A 14,057-nucleotide genomic window follows, 5' to 3' on the forward strand; every position below is an offset into this window, starting at 1 on the left:
AATTTCTTTTGTTTGTTTGTTTGTTTAACTTGTATTTCTCTTTTTTATCTTGAGCTGTCTTTCCCAGCACCACCTGCCCAGTGGTTATGCAATGCCTGCCTACCACTCACCTGCCCCCTATCTTTGTCTGGGCTCCATTCCCATTTACTGGTGACTGCCTTAGGAATGCGCATGCGGCCTAATTCTGGTCCATGAAAAGTGAGGGAAAGATTTTCAAGGAGGGTCGCCCCAAAAGGGACATATTGACTTCCTTTTTTAGATCACTCATGGTCACGAGGGGGCTACAGCAGTGCCAGTCATCACATGTAGACATCAGCAGGTATCAAAGAGAATATCCTTCTATGTGTCTTTTTTCACAGCAAGGCAAATGTCCCAGAAACTCCCAGCCAATGTCCCCTTGAGTTTCACAGGCAAAATCTTACCACAGGGAAGCCAGACAACCACAACTGGTTTAGATCAGTTCTGCCTTATGCGTGGGGCTAGGAAGTAGTGGACCTGGTGACTCAGAAGAATAAGACCTTTGGAAAGGAGTAATCTAAGGGGCTTGTATTGGCGAGATGCATGAGAAGTAGTTTAGGGTAAGTAACTATAACTGCAGCATATTCTTCACATTTTTCTTTTTTTTTTTTTTTCTTGCTATGTTTCAGACCCTTCAGCACTAATCAGACCTTAATGGGAGGATCACTATTGTCGTCTCTTAAATTCTTAAAGGGAACACTGTTAAAAAAGTTGACTCTTTAACAGTGCTGTGGTTAGGGGCACCAAAGCCCCAGTAGTCAAATACCCTCATATAACTTATGACCCCCCAAAACTTGTTATTTGACGGGAATTGGTTTCAGGACCCCTGCAGATACCAAAATCTGGAATGCTCAAATCCCTCATAGCCTGCTTTCTGTGTCTGCAAGTTCCCCTGAGTCTGAGGCCTCAAGCAACCAACACCTGGTTGAATCCATGAATACAGATATAGAGGGACAACTGTATTTGTTGATAAAATTTGCCTGTTAGTGGCTTCCTCCTTACTATATATGTTTACTATACCTTTTTACTAAGTAACTTTCATCAGGTCTCTTTCAAAAGAGACCTTTCTAGTTCTCTTCCTAGTGCTCTTTCAAAAGAGCTTTTAACAATATCAGTAGATGTTGAAATCTCTAATATTTTCTGCATGTATTGAAATGCACCGTTGGAATGGTAGTGCTCTTCCTCCTAGTGTCATGTGGTGAATCATCAATTTTCTGATCTTGAAAAATCCCTGGAATAACCTCGGTTTGGTTTCCTTTTTAATATGGCACCTTGCACTTGGCTAATGATTTATTGAGAAGTTTTGCGTTCAAGTTCACAGTGGAAATTGACCAAATATAAAGGCAGATTTTAAATGGATAAGTTCACCGGCACTCCCACCAAACAGTGAAATAGCTTGTCTTTCTCCTGTTTTCTTTCAAGATCTTGCCCATAGACCTTATAAACTTCTATGTACCATATAAAACATCAGTGTTATTCTACCTTTTTCACTACACATATTTCTGCTTACCACATAATATTTTAATGTCATTTAAATAATTGCACTTGTTTCCTGTAATTGCTGAAAGCATTTCATTGACCCACTTAATGTACAGTCGCTTAAATCATCTTTTTATTCATTTGATAAATTCCCAGGAGTGGGATAACCGGGTCAAAGGAAATGAACGTACTTATGAATGTGATATAGATTTCCAAGGTTTTCACACACAAGATACTTGCAAGTGCCACCTGCAATATGGGGGCAGCAAACCGGCCTCGCATTACCTGAAATCGGTGTTAGTATTTACTAACCATTTCCTGACAGACCAAGTGCGATCCCACCTGACCCACGTCTCGCCTCGCTCCGCGCTTGCGCCCTGGCGCCCCCTGCCGCCCATTGTGACGACGGTCTGGGGTCGGGGCCTCGAAGAGGGTGGAGCCGGGCAGAGCCCCGGGAGCCATGGCCGAGACGCAGGAGCTGCTGCTGCAGCTGCAGAAGGACAATCGCGACGGACGCCTGCGGAAGCAGGAGCTGGAGGAGCTGGTGCGTGGGCTTGAGGCCGAGAGCGAGAGCCTCAACGGGCGCCTGCAGGATCTGCGCGAGCGCGAGCGCAGGTGCGCGGCTCAACCAGGTTATGAGGGCGCAGCAAAGTCCTTGCGCGGCGACACTCCGGGCTTATCAGAGCGTCTGGCACACCCGTTAGTTATTTTCCCCGCTCAGGCCCACACCGCCGTCGGCCACTGGAACCCGAGTGATAAACTCAGGGGCTCCGCGCAGGGGCACGAGGCGTCTACACTTGGCGACCCGGCGCGGGCTTCCTCGGCCCATCCCGACCCCTCAGCTGGTCCTTCCCCCAAGGACCGGAGGAAGCACCCCCTGTTTCCCGAGGTGCCATTGCCTCAGTTTCCCCTCTGCAGCCTGCAGCGGAGGCGAAGCCATGCGACTCGGACGCTGAGAGGGGAGGCGCGCGAGGCGGCGCGGGAGCGTGCGGAGCGGGCGCGGCTGCTGCAGGAAACCGCCGAGCGCCGCAGGCGGGACCTGGTGGGGAGGGCGGCCTGGGTGGGCGGGGCCGGCGGGGACTGGGAGAGACCGGGACCACCCCCGGGTCCTGTCCGCAGGAGCAGCACAACCGGCGCCTGCAGGAGCAGTGGGAAGAGCTGTCAAGTCAGGTACTTGCTCTGTCTCCTGCTTACCCGGGAGAGCTCAGCTCTGGCCTCCGGCCGGTGTTCGCCCCGTGCCCGCCCCCAGGACACTTCGTCCCGCCCCCGTTTCCGCCCCGCCCCCACGCCCCAGGACTCCGCCCTTCTCGGAGACCCGCCCTCACAAGCCCCACCCTCAGCTTTTCTACTATGGAGGGGAGCATCAGAGTCAGCAGCGCGAGGAGCAGCAACTCGGGACCCAACTGGTGAAGCTGCAGGTGCTTGGGCGGGTAGGGACGTCCCGGGCAGGGTCCTGATGAACTGGGGACGGGCCCTTAGGGCCAGGGGCGGGCGGAGCGGGGGCGGGGCCTTGTGGACTTGGCAGCTGCAGCAGCACCAGCGAGGCGGGGTGCAGGACGCACCCGGTTGCTGACTTTCCTTGGATGATCCGAAAGAAACAACTGGAACTTGTGGAGGCCAAGCACGCCATGCAGGCGAAGAGTCTTCGGCAGGTACGGGTGGAACCGCGGCTGAAGGTGGGTCATTGGCTTTGGGTGCGAGTGGAACCTGGGCCGGCGCAGGAGTTTGGAGAGGGGGGTGTGTCCCGCTAGTCTAATCCTGGCTCCCTCACCCAGGGTGCGCAGCAGACCGAGGAGGCCTGGGCCAGCTTCCAGGAACAGAGCGGAGTCCTGCAGGTGCCGCCCCCCTCTGTCCTTGAGAGTCACCTAAGATTCCACTGGGGCCCCCACCCTTTCCCCTGCCAGAGCTGCAATGGCCTGCCTACCACCAAGTCTCCTGAGGGCTCACTCCCACCACCTCCAGGAGCTACAAGGGAAGGTGATGGAGGCAGCAGCTGCGCTGGATGCCTCGCGGGGCGGCCCGGAACAGTAAGGGACTTAGGACAGTTGGGTGTGGCAGGACGACTGGGGCCGGTGCAGATCTCCCACCTCCATGTCTGTCCTCTCAGGTGGGACTCACAGCCTCGCCGGGTGCAGGACTGCGCGGGATCGCTTATGGAGGAGGTGGCCAAGGCAGACTGTGTGAGCGAGGCCCCGGGCGGGCTGCAGTTAGGACCCACCCACCCGCGCGGAACACGCACACCCACAGAGACCGGGATCCACATCTTCACTAGGGCCCTCCCCGGGATGAGATACCCCGGGCTTACCTTCCCCTATGGGGACCGGAAACCGAGGGGACAGTCCCCTGCGGCTCTGGGTTCCCTTCCGTGGCCCCTCGGCGCGGAGCTGAAGCTCACTCTCCCTGCAGGAGAAGCGGTTGTTCCGCGACACGGGCATGGCGGGCATCAGGTGATGCAGGTGGCTGGTGGTGGGCTCGCTGGGCTCGGTCCCTTCGCCCTACCCGGCCCCCGCTCATCTGAGGGTTGGTCGGTTGGTCCGTAGGCTTTGGGCGCTGGGCGCGCTGCAGGTGCTCCTGTTGCTCCCGCTCGGCTTCCTAGCGCTGCCGTTGCTCTACCTGGTGCTGGTGAACCCCGATGTCTTCCACCGAGGACTCTCGCCTCTCAGTTTGGAGGCCTCCATCCGCCGCTTGCGCTACACGCTGTCCCCGCTGCTAGAGCTGCGAACTCACGGCCTGCTGCCCTCTTAGCGCGCATCATGCCAGACTCTGTCGCCTGCAACTCTGTCTCCCGTGTAGTTTCTGGGCGTCTGGGAGGAAACAGAGGGGAAAGGTGGGGTGTGGTCATTGTCCGCCGGGACCCAGCAACCCCAGGGCCTTCCAGGTGGACCTTGAGTCTCCAGAGACTGCCTTCTGTGCCACCCCACAGAGCTGGCACCCAGGGCCAGGCCCCCTAGCTTAAGCAGGGCCCTTCTGTACCAGGCACCACACCCAGGCCTGGTTCACACAAAGGGTGCTGCACAAGAGCCAACAAGGAAGTTGGTCAGTCTCTTATTACTAAACTCTTCTCCATCCTCCACTGCAACATCCTGCCCACTTGCATCTTCTCTGCCAGTGAACCTGAGCCCTGGGCACCAGGCCGCGGAGGGGAGGGAGTGGGAAATGGTGGTGGTGTTTCATCACTGAGGTCTTGGAGGTAAAGATCCTGATTCCCGTGGCCAGGCTGAGTCAGGGCTTAATCAGAACCCTCAGGTCCTTGCATTCTCTCAGGGGCTTCTGCTAGAATCTGGGAGGATGGTGTTCCCTGCTGTGGACAGTGTCACTCTGTGTGTGTAGGAGATGTGAGGAGCATGCTCTTACCACCGTGGTCTTCATGGGGAATGTTCTACCTAGTGACTTAAAAACAGTAATGGTTAAAGATCTGGTGAGAGTTCGTTATAGTGCAATTGACAAGGTAATTTGGTTGTTTTCATGACATACTTTTAAAATAATAACTAGAATTACAACTTATTATAACCATGCACCAGATTTTTAGGAATTTCATATCATTTCTGGAATACTTATGTTAGTAACATAGTAAAGAGACCTGAAGATTTCTTGGGGTGGAGTGAGGAGAGAGCAGGAGGTGAGAGGTGGCCATGAGAGACAATTATTCCGTGTAGCTTTGTCACCAAGTACAGCAGAAAAATGGACGAAGATGTCTCAGGTGAACACCTGAAGCTGGACCCTGACAAACATGAGAACAATCCAGAATTAGAAAAGATTCAAAAAGAGAGAGCTGCTAGCCATAAGCAAGGACAAACTACCAAATTATGAAGACAAGATTAAGATGTTTTATGAGGACGAACGTCACCTGGATGCAGAGCTCACTCTATCTTAGATGACAGTGGGGACTTTGATGTAAGAGATGAGGGGGACAAGTGGATGCTGAGTTTCATGGGGATGGAGACATAGATAATCCTGCCTGCTGGGATTTACCATGGCTTCACGCTTGCACAAAAAGAATGTGAAGACCATGCAACTGTTTGTGGGAGAACCCTTCTAGAGGATGTACAAGTGGCCAGCTGACCATTTCAGAGCTCAGGGCAGTTAGTGGAGTTTTAGGTACAGACAGCATGGCAGTTCCCTGGATGCCCGCCTGCCCTTGCATCCCTTGAGTGGACCCTGACATGACAACCACAGAAATCTGTAGTTTCCTCCTTGCTTTTATTGTAGACTTGAGGCTAACGCAGCTAGTAGCTCTGCAAGATTATGCAATCAGATGTTTCAGTGAAAGGAGCTAGAGAATGGATTTTTACATAAAAGCAACTTCCTGAGCTCAGGCAGAAGGTATATCTAGCAGTGGCCATTCACAATGAAAACCACGCTGTGAAATGTGGACAAACCACATTCATTTTCTCAAGTTCTAGAGGAGTGGCTCCATGCCCTGAGTCAGCACATGTGCTCACCTCACTCGGGAGTGAGTCTCACCTCCCCAAGTGCAGCTGCCTAGATGCTGTCCTGGATCTGGATCTTGGACTTTCAGCCACACCGGTCAGTGCCATGTCTGCCTTGTACCAATGCTGACGATGGGACAGACCAGACCAGATAGAAGACACATCTCCCAAAAAACTGAGAGAGGGGGAACACTCCTGGTGGTTGATGCTACTTTCCTGTTCAGAATAAAGTAATTTTTTAAAATAACATTTATATAAACTAAAGAAGGCTTGGCATCACTTTTTATTTGACAAGGTAATGTTATTTAACATATCTCTTAACCTAATGTTTCTCTTTTTGCGTCATTCAAAATTTGATTTGGGGAAGTTTGTTACAAATGTCAAAGGTTTAAAAACAGAATCAAACAGGATCATTGGTCACTATGAAACAATAGTTATCCATTCAACTAAATTAACAAAAGATTTCAAAGACAAAGCCAGGAAGTTACACTACGCTTTTATTTCTATTGAAGTGATATTGCATTATAATGATACATAAATTTCAGGTATTCATAGTTTGAATATTGAAAAGATTCCTTTTTTAAGTATTTGAAGATAATGATAAAAGATGAACAACACAGGAAATTTGTTCACATAAGAAAAAAATCTTTGTTTTCCTAAGCAGATTACTTGAAAGGTAAAAATCTTATAATTTGTATTAAGAGCAGGTCCTGTGGGCCCTCCCTGGTGGCACAAGGGTTAAGATGCAACCTATGAAGCTATCTACAGCCACTGCAGCATGAGTTCCATCCTGGGCCATGTGGGAGGTGATCCACATGGCGCAGCAGGCCTCGCCTGTCTCACCCGCTGCTCCCTTCAGCAGTGTATTTCGGTTGGTCTGCCTGTTTTGCTCCCCATTCTGTCTCTGGTGAATCCTCATTCCCCACACCTCTGGCCTGTACCCCAGTTCTTGTATGCATAAATAAATAAATCTTTAAAAAAAAAAAAAAGAACAGGTCCTGAAATAGACCTGAGGCATACAGCAGAGGAGGTGGTGGAGAGGGTCAAAACAAGGGAGGAAGGGAAGAGCACAAGGGACGATGGTGATGAATCAGGGGTACAATGGTGGTGGGAGAACTACAGGGACTATAACAGGGTGGCCCCCAAGAAAAGGGGAACTTCCAAGTTCCCTTCCCCACCGTAAGGAGGGTGGGGCTAAAGAGAAGAGAAGCTGCAGAAGGGACTGAGAAGGAAGGAAGCAGGAATGAGAGCCAGAAGGAGACCTGGAGGAGGCACGTGGAGCAGAGAGATGCATGAAGAAATGGCACTCACCTTTTGGTCGTGGGCTGGGTGATACAGATGTGGGTGAGAGACCCGTGGGGAGGAGACAATGGTGGTTTTTGTCTTGATTTTGATTTTGCTCTTTTCCTCCCAGACTTGTCTGGTTGTTTCTGATCCTTTTCTGTGGGTCCCCACTGAAAGGTGCTTTAGACCTGTGGCAGGCTTTGGGGCCTTGCCCTGGGCCAATCCCATTTGGCTGGACTTTTACCGATGAGGGGACGGGTAACTGTGGGTACTTGATTTAGAAATTATATTCTTTGCCTTTCCTGTATTGTTTACTAATTGCATTAGAGTTCCTTTTCATTAAAGTCTCATGTTTTTGTGTTGATGCGGCAGATGGCAGAATCTTTAAAGCAGGCAGGTTTGTGGGGTCTGGGGTGCCCCTCTCCCTGCCCTGTAACAGGATTATACCTCAGGGGAAAAATCAAATATTGTACAAAAATGAACAGCGGTGTAAGAAAGCATTTTTAACAAATAATTTTTTTAAAGCGAGGTCACTACAAGTGAGAAGACCTTTCTGTCCCTTTCCAGGATTCCAGTGAGGATGTGGCAGGGCTTCTGGCAAGAAATGACAGTTTCCTTGGCTCTTCCGGGAGGAGTTGTGATCCACTGTGCTGAGCACACAGGAGCCAGGAATCTGAACATCCTCTCTGGAAGGGGCCCCATAAGGGCTCAGCAGACTTCCTGCTGCTGGCAGTGAAGCGGTGAAGGCTACAGCCAAGAAGGCAAACTGGAGCTCAGGAAGAAGGCACATCCGGCAGTGGTCATTCCTCAAAGAAAATCATGCTGTGGAAAGATGGCAGATTTATTTTGAAGCTAATGCTGGGGGCAGAGTAAACAGAAAAGGTGAGATGAGAAGCTCTGCCATCACAGGACCCCTTGCTCAGGAGCGTGGTGACTTGGGGCCCAGAACTGCACCCAGCGCTGGCAGCATTGCATCATCTGTGTATTTGTAAAAAGGAGCCCATTCAAAATTATTTGAGCCCCCTCAAAAGACTGAAAATTATGAATAAAAAAGTTGACTAATCAGGTCATTAATCTAGGAAAATTTTCTTTGAGCAGAGAAAATATAATTTTGTACCACTATAATTTGATATTAAAAACTTTTTATTGAAGTAACATTAATTTACAACACTGTATATGTTCCAAGTTACATTTTCTCACCATGCTCACCACTAAATGACTGAGCACCATGCACCCATCAGCACACTTTCTACTCACGCCCTCCCCCGCCATTCCCTGTGGAAACTACCATTCTTTGTTAGAGTCTAAAGGGGGTAATTTCTTTATATTCCACAAATGAGTAAAATCATATTATATTCATCTTGCTCTACCAGACTTAATTCACTTAGCATAGTCCCTTCAAGTTTTGTACATGTTGCAAAAGGCAAGATTTCACCTTTTTCAGGGGATTGATAGTCCATCTTTGTCCACTCCTCAGTCATGGGGTGCTTGAGTTGCTTCTGTATCTCAGCTATTGTGAATAGTGCTGCAGAGAACATAAGTCTTTTTGAGTTAGTATTTTCATTTCATGGGTACTCAGAAATGGGGTTACTGAAGCATAAGGTGGACTTATCTAAGTTAAAGTTTCTCCAAAGTCGCCACTACACTTCCCAGAGTGTAGTGTAATTTTCCCAGAAAATTATCCAAATTTTCACCCATTTTCTAAAAAGGCCCAAAATCCTTGTTCATTAGTGGGTATAAGATAAAGGAAGCAGGAGTTTTCTGAGGCAGGTGGAGAAAGTTTTAGAGCAACTGGAACCCTTCTTTGCCTTTAATTCCGAAAGACTTCAACTACAGGGTGCTCTGTTTTCCAGCGACTATTCTAAAACCCAGGGAGTGATATGTCCCCTGCTTCCCTTTTGCACATAATAAAAGCATAAAAGAAGAGGGACTTAACAACAAATTTTAACAAGTAAAGCACAGGTATGCACAATACAGTCAACATGCAAAGACTGGAGTGCAGATCCCGGGGAGACCTTGAAACCAGATCCCCAGGGTGCAAGCCACAGGCATGACTAGCTTTCCCCCACCACCTGAGCAGTAGGGCATGCAGGCTTCATCTGGGCTGAGGTGTAGACTGAGCCCAACACCTGCCGGCATTCTGTCCCCCCACCCTCACCCCACGCATTCTTACCCCCAGCCACTCTGACAGAGCACTGGGTGCAGTGTGCCTCAGGTCCCACAGAGGCCCCTTGAAGGCCAGTGGGAGTCACCAGCCCATGGACCTGCCCTGGCCTGAGAGAGTAACGGGGGAGAGGAGGTCGGGGGGGCAGGGAGGGTGGTAGTCTGTGCAGGTGCTGGGTTTTCTCTTTTAAATCTGGCACCTGGATTATAAATAGACCAGTCAGGTTCAAGACCTCCAACTGTCACTCAAGGTCTTGAACAATTTTTCAAATTGAAAACAGGATGGGAAAACAGTCCAATCAGACTTACATGGTGGGGGACCCAGAAGAGGCTATAAGCAGGGCAGGAGCCAGCTTGGGACTCACTTAGCAGCTGGCCTCTAAAGAGAACAGGATCCAGCAGAAGGCCTCCAAAGAGGCCTTGAGCAGATGTCCTCCCAGGGACTCAACAGACCTCCACAGATCTGCAGGCCTCCAGACCACCATAGAACTTCACAGAGACCTGGCCACTGGTGTCTCTGACACTGCCTCCTGGTGACCTGTGCTGACAGTCACGACTGCCAGTGCTGACCAGCACTGCTGACAGGTGACTGGTGTCTGTGGTCTCTGTGGTCTGGTCACCTTTGAAAGCTGTCCAGCTGATCATCCAGCACTGCCTCCTGGTGCTGTACCTCTATTACTGTCTGGACTCACTTCCTGTACTGTCTAACCCAGCCTTCAGATGTTTATTGTGGCTGCTGTGGTGTCACCTCAAAAGCCCATCCTATGAGTACCCCTAGCTGGCGCTGTGAGTTGGACCCTGGTGCACTGCTAACTGGTGTGCCACCAGCTCCAGACCCTCGTTGACCTCATTGACAGGACAGTGCCACCTTGCATGAGCAGCCTTTGTTTGGGACTACTGGACACAGCAGACACTATCTGGGGTGAGATAGTTGACCACTTGTGGCCTTCGACACTCTTGTTTCCCCAATGTCCTTTTGTGAAATAAACCCTACTGTAGGTGCACCCTGAGCCTAAGTGACCTTGCATAGACAATGGCCTGCCCTGACATTGACACTGGTTGAGTACTGTTTTAACCTTACCCTCCAATTCCAGGGTCCTTGAGAAAGCAGTGAGCTCCGTGGATTCTGTGGGTAGCAACACCTGTTTGCTCGCTGGCCTTGGAGTTTTCTTCTTTGAATTCCATTCATGACCACCGTGATCATCATTCATGTTCATCCACAGTTCAGAAACATCAGAATTAAGATCAATTAATTGATAAACAACTAGTAAGTAGTAAAAGTTTACTCTGCACACACCATAAAATAGAGTTTGCAAACTGGGAACACTCACACCTCAGCTGGAATGAAGTTTGGGGGTATGTTGTTATAAAGCTTCATATATTGAGAGGTTTATCAGGCTGGGGCAGTCATGGAGTGCTGAGAAGCAGTGCTGCTGACATTGGAGCACCTGGAGAACAAAGTGCCTCTCAGACACGAGCTGCTTTTTCTTCCCCAGTTCTTGGATGTCCTTGTAAGCACTATCTTGGTACACCTGATGGTCACTACTGGATGGAAAAGGAGACCTTCTACCCCCACTACAGAGTCTTTACTTTCTTTTCAGCACATGCAGTTAGAATTTTTCCCCATGATTATAAATCTTATTTCTAGATTTTCAAGATGTATCTTTGATTCTAACTTAATCCCTTGTGGTCAGAGAACATAGCCTGTATGACCTGAGATTTTAGTAGCCCACCCACAGCCTGTGAGGGTAAACAGAGACTGATGGTACACTGTGGTTGCTAGTGGCTTGATAAATACCCATTAGGTCAAGGTGATGACTTTCTTACAATTATTCTATCAGTTGTGAAGAAAGAGGTATTAAAATCTCCAACTCTGACTGAGGAATGATTTTTCCATTATTTTTCAAATTTTATTTCATAAACAATCATACCCACTATGATTGAATGGTAAATCTTTTTACCCCTATTCACTTTCACCTTAGATCTATATATTTAAAGTGCATCTTTTGTCAGCATATACTTAGGTCTTACTTTTTAATCCATGTGTATCCCTGCCTTTTTTGGGGACAGTTAAATTTTTGCTCTTCCATATGTGCACATGTGCCAATCACCTTCCACCAAACCACCCATGCCAGTACTTCCCCCGCCATCTCTCCTCTTTGTCCCCTCTCCCTCTGGTAAACATTACATTCTTCCACTGAGTTCAAGATTTATTCCTACTGTATTTTCCCTATTTTTTTTTTGGTATGTATATTCCTCAGATGAAAGCATCTGATACCTTCCACTTTTTGATTTACTTCACTTAGCATAATCACCTTGAGGTCCATCCATTTTGTCCTGAATGCCACTATTGCATCTTTTTCATAACTGTATAATATCCCATTGAATATATATTCCACAATTTCTTTGTCCATTTGTCTGTTGGAGGGCACTTAGGTTGGTTCCATGAATTGTAAATTGTGAACAGTGTTGCTATGTGCATAGGCCTAGATAAATCTTTTTGTATTACAGGTTTCATTTAATTTGCTAAATACCTAATAGAGATATTGCCGGATGATATAGTTTCCCTATTTATGAAATCTTCATGCTGTTTTCCACATGGGCTACACAAATTTGCATTCCCACCAACAGTGAATCAGCCCCTTTTTCACCATGACCTCGCCTATATTTGTTGACTCACTCCTTTTTTATTTGGGCCATAATTATTGGGGTGCAGTGATAACTCATTGTGGTTTTGATATGCCTCTCCCTTATAACAAGCGATGTCGAACAATTTTTCATATGTCTGTGGGCCATCTGAATGTCTTCTTTAGAAAAATGTCTATTTAGGTCCTTTGCCTAGTTTTTTTATTAGGTTGTTTTGTTGTTGGATTGTGAGAGAAACTTTGTAAATTTTAGAGATTAGCCCCTTGCCAGAAGTGCGATGTGGAAATATTTTTTTCACAGTCTGGAGGCTGCCTTTTTGTTTCTGTGATGGTGTCTTTTGACATACAAAAGCATTTTAGTTTGATGTAGTCCCACTTGTTTATTATTTTGTTTCCCTTTCTGTTGGGGTTGTATCCCCAAACACATCTATGTGGTAGATGTCATATGGTGTGTCCCATTTTCTTTCAAATATTGGATGATTTCATTTCTTATATCCAGATCTTTAATTTTGTGTGTGGAGTTGAGTATGGATCTTGTTTCATTTTTGTGCATGTGACTATCTTTGTTTTCCAAGGCCATTTAATAATCTATCTTTTCTCAATTGTATTACCTTAGCTCCTTTTCAAAGATTAACAGTCCATAATTGTGTGGGTTTATCTCTGAGCTTCCTACTGTATTCCATTGGTCTGAGTTGTTTTTGTTCCTGTACTATACTGTTTTGATTACTGTTGCTGTATTAATATCATTTGATGTCAGAAAAGTGTTAACACATTCATTTTCTTTTCTCTCAGGATAACTTTAGCTATTTGGGATCTTTTATGGTTGCATATAAATTTTATAATTGTTCTTTTTCCTTGAAAATGGACATTGGTGTTTTGGTAAGTATTGCATTGAATCTGAAAATTGATTTAGATAACAGGACCACTTTAATGACATTAATTCTTCCAATACATGAGCACAGGATATCTTTCCATTTCTTTGCATCTTTTATATCCTTTAAGCCTTATAGTTTTTTAATATATATATCCTTTTTTTACTCCCAGGTGTTTCATTGTTTTTGGTGTGGCTGTAAATGGGATATTATTTATCTCCCTTTCTTATATATCGTTTGCATACAGAAATGCAACTTTTTGTGTATTGATTTTGTATCCTGTTGCTTTAATGAATTCATTTATTAGTTTTTTGAAAATTCTTTTGGTTTCTCTAAGTATATTAACATGTCATCTGCAGATAGTGACAATTTCACTTCTTTTCCAATTTGGATTCCTTTTTTGTCTTTTCATTGCCTAATTGATTTGGGTAGGACTTCTAACACTATGTTGAATAGTAGTGGTGATAGTGGACATCCTTTCTTGTTCCTGATCTAAGTGGGAATTTTTTTTTTTTTAAATAATATAAGTGGGAATGTTTTCAGCTTTTGAGTAAGATATTGGCTATGGCTTTATCATATATGGCTTTTATGTTTAGGTATGTTCCATTTATTTCCATTTTATTGAGTTTTTTTTTAAAGATTTATTTATTTATACAAGCACTGAGTACAGTCAGAAGCGCGGGAGGGTGAGAGAATTCACCAGAGCCAGAGCGGGGAACAGAACAGGCAGAAGGACCGAAGTACACTGCTGAGGGGAGCAGCGGGCGGCAGGAGAGGTCTGCGCGCCATGTGGGAACCCTCCTCTGGTGGCCAGGGAGCAGCCAGGGATCGAACCGGCGCTGCAGAGGCTGCGGGCAGCTCTGCAACCCAGCGCTCAACCACTGCGCCACCGGGGAGGCCCCTTATTGAGTAGTTTTTATCATAAATGGATGTTGAATTTTTTTTTTTGAGATGAACATGTGTTGTTTTTTTTTTTTTAAAAGATTTATTTATTTATACAAGCACTGGGTACAGTCAGAAGCGCGGGAGGGTGAGAGAATTCACCAGAGCCAGAGCAGGGAGCAGAGCAGGCAGAAGGACCAAAGTACACTGCTGAGGGGAGCAGCGGGCGGCAGGAGAGGTCTGCGTGCCTTGTGGGACCCTCCTCCAGTGGCCAGGGAACAGGC

The 14,057-nt window shown here is 47.3% G+C and overlaps 1 protein-coding gene across 1 annotated transcript; it reads left to right on the forward strand.

Annotated features, from left to right (window-relative positions):
- Positions 1 to 1,789: 1,789 nt before the first annotated feature.
- On the forward strand, positions 1,790 to 4,242 carry TMEM191C (transmembrane protein 191C; the record flags this gene model as incomplete). Its single annotated transcript, XM_084246308.1, has 10 exons — positions 1,790 to 2,112; positions 2,416 to 2,539; positions 2,617 to 2,667; positions 2,838 to 2,915; positions 3,093 to 3,149; positions 3,273 to 3,332; positions 3,460 to 3,524; positions 3,605 to 3,677; positions 3,904 to 3,944; positions 4,038 to 4,242. The coding sequence occupies exons 1-10, from the start codon at positions 1,958 to 1,960 to the stop codon at positions 4,240 to 4,242; spliced, it is 909 nt and encodes a 302-aa protein (XP_084102434.1). The 5' UTR covers positions 1,790 to 1,957.
- Between the last annotated feature and the right edge of the window lie 9,815 nt (positions 4,243 to 14,057).

This window comes from Talpa europaea (assembly GCF_964194135.1).
Source record: "Talpa europaea genome assembly, chromosome: 10".
NCBI lineage: Eukaryota > Metazoa > Chordata > Mammalia > Eulipotyphla > Talpidae > Talpa > Talpa europaea.